The sequence below is a fragment of the Wyeomyia smithii genome, chromosome 1 (assembly GCF_029784165.1).
Source record: "Wyeomyia smithii strain HCP4-BCI-WySm-NY-G18 chromosome 1, ASM2978416v1, whole genome shotgun sequence".
Lineage (NCBI taxonomy): Eukaryota > Metazoa > Arthropoda > Insecta > Diptera > Culicidae > Wyeomyia > Wyeomyia smithii.
The window spans coordinates 26,172,072-26,181,762 of NC_073694.1; the positions used below are offsets into that span (position 1 = coordinate 26,172,072).

General features: G+C 39.4%; 1 protein-coding gene across 1 annotated transcript; it reads right to left on the reverse strand.

Moving 5' to 3' along the window:
• Positions 1-7,323: 7,323 nt before the first annotated feature.
• LOC129718413 (uncharacterized) lies at positions 7,324-8,111 on the reverse strand. The gene is made up of 2 exons (XM_055669182.1): positions 7,994-8,111; positions 7,324-7,940 (listed from the first exon to the last, which is right to left on the reverse strand). Exons 1-2 carry the CDS (start codon positions 8,057-8,059, stop codon positions 7,416-7,418), a joined length of 591 nt encoding a protein of 196 aa, XP_055525157.1. The 5' UTR covers positions 8,060-8,111; the 3' UTR covers positions 7,324-7,415.
• Positions 8,112-9,691: the final 1,580 nt, after the last annotated feature.

Below are 9,691 nucleotides of genomic sequence, written 5' to 3' on the forward strand. Positions count from 1 at the left end.
CTAAAGTTTTTCCTCAGTTTCGTAGCACGGATGCACAAAAATGATTTCTTGTGAACATTCTGTCGAGCCGGACCGATAGCACTCTCATTGAAGCAACAAAATAACATGTTTTGTGTCGTGCTGTGCAGCTTGGTTGAAGAAAATGTTCCCGTCCCCATGTCGCATGTAAGCAGATTATTGCGTTCAGTAGACAGTAGATAGTGTATCCAGCGAATAAACACCGATGGTGCTCTCACACACGCAACGGTTTTAACCCGTATCTTATTGCGGTTTGTAACATCAAGCGATTTCGTTTGCTCGCTGTTGCGTGTTGCATCATGTTGCAACTTGGCAGCTGGGAGACGACGAAATTCTGTTTATGCTGATTAATTGATTCGACTTCATATTAGCTCTGCATAATCGAACTAACTGCTTTTGTGAATGCGTACTAACAGGGCAGTTTATTATTCAATGTCGGTTATGCTGATCGCAGCCTTTGCGCTGCCCCTACAGTGGGGGGTTTACTAAATAAAGTGAAAATTAGACAACTACAACAGAATTTGATTGCATCCCGCACAGAATGTCTGCTTGTGTTGATGCCAGGAAATTATTAACCTTCAATTATTTTTTTATTTGCCTTAAAAAAAGCATGTTGCGGTTCAAAATCGGTTGCTAATTACAACCTTTGAGCTGCCCTAACATTGGGGGAATTAAGATACACGGACAACATGCACTGTGGAAGCTATTTCACATTCAGTAAATTAGACGGGTGCGACAAATTTAAATTGTTAGGATGCAACACATAATGCTTGCTTGCGTTGACAAAAATTATTAACTTTCAATGAATTGTTTATTTGCCTTCAAAAAGGCATTTTGATTTCCAAAATTGGATTTCCTGATGGCAATCTTCATGCTGCCCCAACACGGGGGGAATAATGGCTGTCTGGCGACACACGCTGAAAAAAACCGCGCTGCTCCTGAGACGTGGTGACCAACCACAGGGCTAGTGCTGTTGCTAAGGAAGGACGACTGCTGTTGTCGCTGCACACACACTGAGAAAAACCGCGCTGCTCCTGAGACGTGGTGACCAACCACAGAGCTAGTGCTACTGCTAAGGAAGAACGACTGCTGTTGTCGCTGTCTAGAACTATTATGAGCGGCTCCGGCTGAAACAGGCTCTTATATAGCCCAAATAGCATGTTTTCAATTGCAAGGTATATGATCCTGTCGACCGTGCTTGGGAAGCAATCATATAACGACCAATCAGAGGTAAAATTTTTCGTTTTGACAAGGCTTGACTTTTTTTCAATAGTACAATAGTGTGAATAATAAAATTACAATTAGCTTCTTTTGGGAAGAATCCTAAAAGATTTTCCAATCTATTGCTGCAAGAACGAAGGAAATCCATCGAATACTAACCGATTTATTAGCATGTCAAATTGGACATATTTTTCACTTTTTTCGGTTAGATTTTCATTTCACATCCCTATGTAGCCGAACTTCCTGAGAGAAGTATTCTACTTCAAAATGCTACAAAGAGCTGAAGAACCACAAAACCGCTGGGAAGGACGGCTTACCGGTCGAACTTTCCAAAGTCCGGAGCGAGCGGCTGCGCTGTGCAATTCACTAGATTATCCTAAGGGTATGGTCTGAGAAACAACTACCTACGGACTGGTTAGAAGGACTCATATGCCCTATCTGAAAGAAGAGACATATACTCGACTGTAGTAACTATCGAGGCATAACCCTCCTCAACTCTGCTTATAAAATTATCTTCTGAATTATCTTCTTGTTCCAGCGACTGAGGCCGTATTCAAGGCCGTCGACATGCTTTGAGAATAAAACTTGCAGATACATCAGCTGTTTATAGACTTCAAGGCGGTGTACGATACAGTGAAACGCAACGAGCTGTGACAAATTCTGCTTAAACATGGTTTTCCAACAAAACTAATTAAACTGTTACGTGCGACGCTTGACGGTTCCACATCAAGTGTCAGGACTGCAGGCGAATTTTCGGACGCGTTTGTGACGTTAGATTATCTGAAACAAGATTGAACTTGCTGTTCAACATGGCTTTAGAAGGTGCAATACGAAGGGCAGGTGCGCAGGTTTGCGCGCGGCGAAAAAACGGATTGCAGCAGCGAATATGGCTTATTACGGTTTGCTTAGCCAGCTTAGGTCCCGTAACCTACAGATCCGTACGAAGTTTGCGCTCTATAAAACTCTGATCCTCCCAGTGGCGTTCTACGAACATGAAACGTGGAAGGAGGCCGATCGATGAGCGCTGAGGGTCTTCGAGCGTAGAATCCTGCGATCAATACTCGGAGGCAAACTAGAAAATAAGGTGTGGTGCTGGTGCATGAACCACGAGATTCGCGATGACAATAACGTTTGCGTTGAAAAAAAACCTGAATTAATCCAACCTAGTGGTGCAGAAACCATTGTTATACTAACTATTACTTTATACATATTAGGCCAGTCAATTACAAATCGTATACCAACGTAAGTCCAATTTCAATAATGAATGAAATGAATTTAAAAAACAGTTTTCAGAACGTTAACCAAAGACGATCGTTGAATTGAAGCTTGACGTGGTTTTCGCAAATAATATGAATGTGAGGAGTACATTTTTAAATGCTGGCTAGAAGCAATTTATTTTATTTTTGAGATAATCGAACGTGAGGAAACAGTAATAGATGCTGATTTCACACTAGAACAGCAAGCATGTATGTTAGTTTGATGCGGTTCTACTTATTCGCTTTATTTTCAGAAATCACAGGACCTAGATTTATGAATCAGCATCAAGTTTTTTTTACGAATTGAAGCAAACTTCTACAAACCTGCTCTCGAAATATAGTTCAGAACTATACAGGAAAAAATATAGCTATTGATGACATTTGTCAATTTAATTCTATCTCAAATGCATTATCTGAAAATTAAGGCTCTCCACGATCTTTGAGAATTTACATCTTTGGTAAAGCTTTTCAAAATATCTGCATCGCTAATTGTTTTACATTTGCACACTGTGGGATCAGATTTTACTACAATGCTTGGCTCCCGAAAGCTGTTATGCGATACCGCGCTAATTCAAAAACTTTTTCGCGAATTTTTGAATTACGGTGGGTTTGGAACCAGAAACGTTTAAGCGTTTATCTAGTAGAAGACTTAGTCCAAAAAATACCCACCGCCCTCCGAAAGATCCGGAACGACCGTCGAAGAGGACAATTTTAAATACTGGTTCTAGAGCGTCTCGGGTTTTTTCTAAGCCCTTCTTGCTGGTTCCTTTTACGCGGATTTTTGAGTAACGCGGTTTTTACGCGGATTTTTTAATTAACGCGGTTTTTTAACGAGGTACGTAATGAAAACCTCACTGTAGTATTATGCATACAAAAAATACCTGAAAAAAAAACCGTGTCTAATTCAATTTATTTACAACTTATAGACTTGTGACTGCATCTTCTACCTCGAAGGGCTTGTGTTTTGGTACAAGGCGTAAAGGTGTAAAAAATTTAGTATGATCCATGTGAGCATAAAACACAGAAACTATTCCGGAAATGAAACGAGTATCTTGTAATTCTCACTATTAAAAGTCACAAAAAAGCAACGATTTTTGTATTAAAAACAGATTGTGTGTTTGGAAATCCAAGTGATTGTTTATGTGGCAGAGCTTTTAGAAGATTTCAGAATGCCACAGATAAAAACATTTCGACAGATTTCGCTGCAATACTTTGTGCAATGTTTTAGTGTAATTTTAGAATACATTTTTCCTGCAAAAAATCAGTCCTTAAAAAAAATGCTACGTCGATTTTACTACAACCCCCCCTCCCTCCTTGTCATAGCTTGTCACAAAATGATGATATCCCCCCTCCCCCCATAAATTTAAGTATGATCCCTAAGTAAATAAGCATTACAGTTTCTTCTAAAATTTGGTTCAAATTTTCAAGAAAAAGCTAAAGTGTAATTTATTTACACTTGTTAAGACACACTACGAAGAGTGTAAAGAATATGAAAAGTTGTCGATGATTGTTGATTTCCTTTGAGAAATAAATAGTGATACGAAAATAGGATAGAGAAGAAGAAAAAGCAGTGAGAGAGAAAATTATCCAGAAAGTAAAATATCCCTGTCTAAAATATACTTTGGTCATAACTCTACAGTTCAAGCAACCAATAAAAGATCGCACTCAGTATGATTTTCAAAGAGCTCTGGGGCTTTCATTTGAGCATGCGAATTTCAAAATCGGAATAAGCGTTCTGTTAAAAAGGTGTTTTTTTGTTATTTTTCTTTTTTGGGGTCGATTTTAATATACTACACATATAAACAACATATTTACACATACATACGTACAGGCACACATACACAAACATACATAAATTGTTCAATTCGCCGATCTGAGTAAATTGGTATACAACACATGGCTCTCCGTGCCATTAATTTTGCCTTAAATGTTAAATGTCTCATATAAAAAATACTCTTCGATCAAAATTTTGAAATCTAAGCCACTAATCAAAAATCCACTCGGTAGCATTCTGGGGGGGCACAGTAGCTTTCGTTTGCGTATAAGGTCATTCAAATCGGATATTGCGTTCTGTAAGAAAGGTGCGTTAGTATTTTGCGGCACATACATACAGACAAACACACACACACACACATACACACACATACACACACACATACACACACACATACACACGAACAGACATTGCTCAGTTCGTCGAGCTGAGTCAGATGGTATATACGATTCGGCCCTCCGGATCATGGATCTATTTTGCGTTTTTCGACCGATTTTATAACCTTTGTTTAGTTAACAAAGGTAAAAAAGACAAAATTTGACGATTTGTCATAGGTTTGTCTTAACGCGCACTGACGAAACTACGCATGCAGCATCAATCATATTATCCCATGAGTCAGTAGAAAAAATTTGACAGCTCTATCAGTCGAGCTTTAACCGTGATGGTGAAAACAATGAAGCTACTCCGTTCAGAAGTGTGCACGTTCGAAGAACGGTACCCCGTCGCGTCGAAAAAGAACATCGTGCGGCAGTTCTTGGAGCCGTTCCGGCATCTAAAAAATCACAGGAGGGTTGTGTGCAAAGCCACGACCGCAATGTTGAAGTAGAATACTTTTACACAGCTCTACTTATGACTGTACATTAACCTACGGCCGGGCGAATCGGTTCGCGCCGCTTTTCGCGTTTAGCCTGGCAGAGGTCTAAAATGCACGACCAACACAATAGAAAGGTGTTTTCACATTGAAAATTAGACAGCCTGGCAGAGGCCTGAGACGTGGTGACCAACCACAGGGCAAGTGATTTATTTAATTTGAAGGCAGCCACAGGCGCAACCCGCTGCTATCCTCTGTTACTGCTGAGTGCTGATATCTGCTGTCAACGTTGTGGACGGTCCATCCAGCTCACCATCCGACTGATGAATGTAGCTAGTTTGACCAGAAACACTCTTTTATAGTCGAAGGGTGCTACGAAATAGGCCACGCCTTTCTGTTAAGTTTTACCATTTTGTAATGTTCTTCAGACGAATTGTTCCACAATTCGCATTTGATTTTTGTATCCAGCGAATAAACACCGTGCTCTAACACACGCAACGATTTATCCCTAACCGTATTGCGGCTTGTAACATCAAGCGATTACGTTTGCTCGCTGTTGCGTGTTGCATCATGTTGCAACTTGGCAGCTGGGAGACGACGAAATTCTGTTCATGCTGATTGATTGAATCGATTTCATATTAGCTCTGCATAGTCGAACTAACTGCTTTTGTGAATGCGTTCTAACAGGGCAGTTTGTTATTCAAAATCGGTTATGCTGATCACAGCCTTTGCGCTGCCCCAACAGTGGGGGGTTTACTCAAGTAAAAATTAGACAACTACAACAGAATTTGATTGCATCCCGCACAGAATGTCTGCTTGTGTTGATGCCAGAAAATTATTAACCTTCAATTATTTTTTATTTGCCTTGAAAAAAAAAGCATTTTGCGGTTCAAAATCGGTTGCTAATTACAGCCTTTGAGCTGCCCTAACATTGGGGGAATTAAGATACACGGACAACATGAACTGTGGAATCTATTTCACATTCAGTAAATTCGACGAGTGCGACAGGTTTAAATTGCTAGGATGCAACACAGAATGCTTGCTTGCGTTGACAAAAATTTTTAACTTTCAATGATATGTTGATTTGCCTTGAAAAAGGCATTTTGATATTCAAAATTGGATTTCCTGATGGCAATCTTCATGCTGCCCCAACACGGGGGGAATAATGGCTGTCTGGCGACAGACGCTGAGAAAAACCGCGCTGCTCCTGAGACGTGGTGACCAACCACAGGGCTAGTGTTGCTGCTAAGGACGGACGACTGCTGTTGTCGCTGTCTAGAACTATTATGAGCGGCTCCGGCTGAAACAGGCTCTTATATAGGCCAAATAACATGTTTTCAATTGCAAGGTATATGATCCTGTCGACCGTGCTTAGGAAGCAAGCATATAACGACCAATCAGAGGTCGAATTTTTCGTTTTGACAAGGCTTGACTATTTGCAATAGTACAATAGTGTGAATGATAATATTTCAGTTATCTTATTTTGGGGAGAATCTTAGAAGATTTTCCAATCTATTGCTGCAAGAACGAAGCAAATCCATCGAATACCAAACGATTTATTAGCATTTGAAATTGGACATATTTTTCACTTTTTTCGGTTTTAGATTTTCATTTCACATCCCTATTCAGCCGAACTTCCTGAGAGAAGTATTCTACTTCAAAAGCAAAAGAGAATTCGCGAGCGGCTGTATGCTGGCTGCTGCTCTGGCAAATGCATGGATAATAAAGAGTTTCTCGAAAGTGTGTGTGCGAACGACTGGAGAAGCGTAGCACACATCTCAGTCTCGAGCAGAAAGGAGTGGATATGTTTTGCTTCTCGCTCGTTTAGCAACGCTGGTCACCACTTCGAATTTTCAAAAGCACAAGACTCGGAAATACTCATTGCGTTCCCTATGAAAATTCTATTTTATGTTTGCTTCACCACAGCAAACATAAAATAGCATTTTCACAGGGAACGCATTAACTAATTTCGAGTCTTGTGCTTTCGAAAATTCGAAGTGGTGACTCGAATTCGGCCATTTTTGGATCCAATGAGGTTTCACCTTAATAACTGTTAAAACTAACGGGACCACACAAACAAGTTGTAGGGAGTGTGAACAAAATTCGAATCACAGTTAGCCCCGTACGTACGTCAGAATTGTTTTTTGTTTTGTTTTGTTTCTGTGATCGGATATTTTGTTTACAAGACAAAAGTCTTCTTAAGAAATACAGCTTTAATTTGGTGTTATTGTTAATAGCTAAAGTGAAACTCACGCTTTAATTATTTTAAACAGTAGCTATAGTAGGTTATAAAATTATGCTTCAAACAGAACATTGACTGACATTGCTGCCGCTTTCAAATGTAGTTGTTTGGTTCCACGACTCGTGGATCTTTATTCACCTTTTCGGGTTGTCCAATCTGTCCAACCAGTGGAACAGATGCCAAATATTTTCCTTCCCCCACGTTATCTGCATTTTTTACCGTCTCCCCGCCGATTTCACCTCTGACAACGTGTCTCTCCTGGAAGAGCCCCCACCAATTGATCAGGTACAAAATGCTGGCTGCCAAGCCAAAAATAATTCCAATAATACTCAGCGCCGGATACCAAACGTATCCGAATGTTGCCAGCAGCACTGCCCAGGCTGAGCAGTGAAACATGACAGCAGCCAATCCGGTAAATCGGAGCTCCGACTGGAACCACAAAGCCGCTCCAAAAACTTTCCTAATCGGATGATCTTGCTGCAGCTCATCAGCCAGTCTAACCCCACTTAGAAGGGTGGCTGTCAGTGCGATAAAAAACTGGAAAAAGTCTGCTACGGTTGCAGTATGCCAAATAATTGGCCTCGGAAATTCAACTCCGATGATGACAAGACCAGTAATCTGAGATTGAAAAACCGCACCTTGTGAGTGCAGAGAACACCTAGACAACTCACCACTTGTGCCAGAATTAGTCGCTGTTTGCGCGAGCCATTCCAATAAAAGTGTTTTGTTTCGGCCATTTTTTCCTTGTGCAGAGTTACGAACTCACGAAATACGCAATACTTTTCTGAGCACCGGTTCACAATGAATTAATCTGAACCTGAGCCAATCTAATTGTACCATTCGCATTCGATAAGATAATGTTCAATTTTCTCGCGTGACTCACCGTCAAGCGAGTAGATGAAACCTCTATTCATCTTCCTGAGTTTTATTGTGTGCTTTAGAACTACCGAAAGTCGAATACGGTGACTTTTCCTTCTCCATTGGCATTCCATTGGCAAAATATCGCGAGTAAACCAGAACTGGCAACAAACCCAAACAAAAGCTCTGGGTATACAGGGCCAGATCCAGGTGCTGGGGGCCCTGGGGCAGATGTTTTCGTGCGACCCTCTTTACCCTAATTTACCTCATAGTACCTTATAGAATTATCGAATTTATTTCATGAAGTAGACGATAGAAATTTCACCAATAGCCATAGAGGTTTACTGGAGCACATACTAGTACTTGTTTCAAAAATGTACATGAAGCTAGTTAATTGGAAATCATTATAAAAAATGATCAATTTCATCCCGTTCCATGGTACTAATTTTATTATAAAAAAATGGCCCAGTTATCACCGAAATTTGTCATAGATAACCGAGCGAAATTTCTATTCACAATTTATCTGTTATCTGTAGCATAACTTTTTTGTAGGTTTATCACTTGGTGGCTCCAAAAGTTCACTTCGAAGTGATGGAGGATGGAATAGAATTACAACTCACCACATGACAGGAATTATATCATCACATTACGCCGGCCATTTGTTGTCAACACAGATTTTGCTCAAAGTTGGGAGAGTTATTCATCTACTGTCTCTTTGGAGAAATCCCAATTTTGGTGTCGAACGGAATACCCCGCGCTCTGTAGGACTCCACTCTTTATTGCAAAGTCGCACAATTTTTGTTAAAAATCTATTTTTTCTTTTTCTTACAACTCATAGACGTAAGATGTTCGAAAAATACTGTTAGATGATTTTTGAAGAAATAAACCAAGGAATCCGGAACAAATATAACTTTTAACCGGAGGTGTTGCCAGATTAATTATTTTTGTATAATTTCATCGTGTTCGTTGGGAAATTTCATTTAAGAAACAACTATCATCCCGAGGTAAAATGAGCCAATCTCGAGATATAACATTTTTTACGAAAATAGTTGTAAATTTTGTAATAAATATTTCGTAAAAAAGTTAGATTAGCTGCATTTGCCGAAAAATGCAAATTTAGTTTTGAAATACAAAAATAAGCTATCTGGCAACACTTCCGGTCAAAATGATATTATTCTTGATTTCTTGGTCTATTGTCATCAAAACTCACCTATTACTTTTTTACGTCTATAAATTGTAAAAAAAAAAAATTACGAAATTTAAAACTACTTTCGTAAAAATGTTATATCTCGAGATCGGCTCATATTACCTCGAGATGATAGTTATTGCTTACGTGAAATTTTCAAGAAATACGATGAAATTATCAAATTTAAAATAAAAATGGCTGCATTGGCCAAAAAATGTAAATTTAGTTTTCAAATACAAAAATAATTAATCTGGCAACACTTCCGGTCAAAAGTTTCTGGAATTTTTTCTGGATTCCTTGGTTTATTTTCTTCAGAAATCATCTA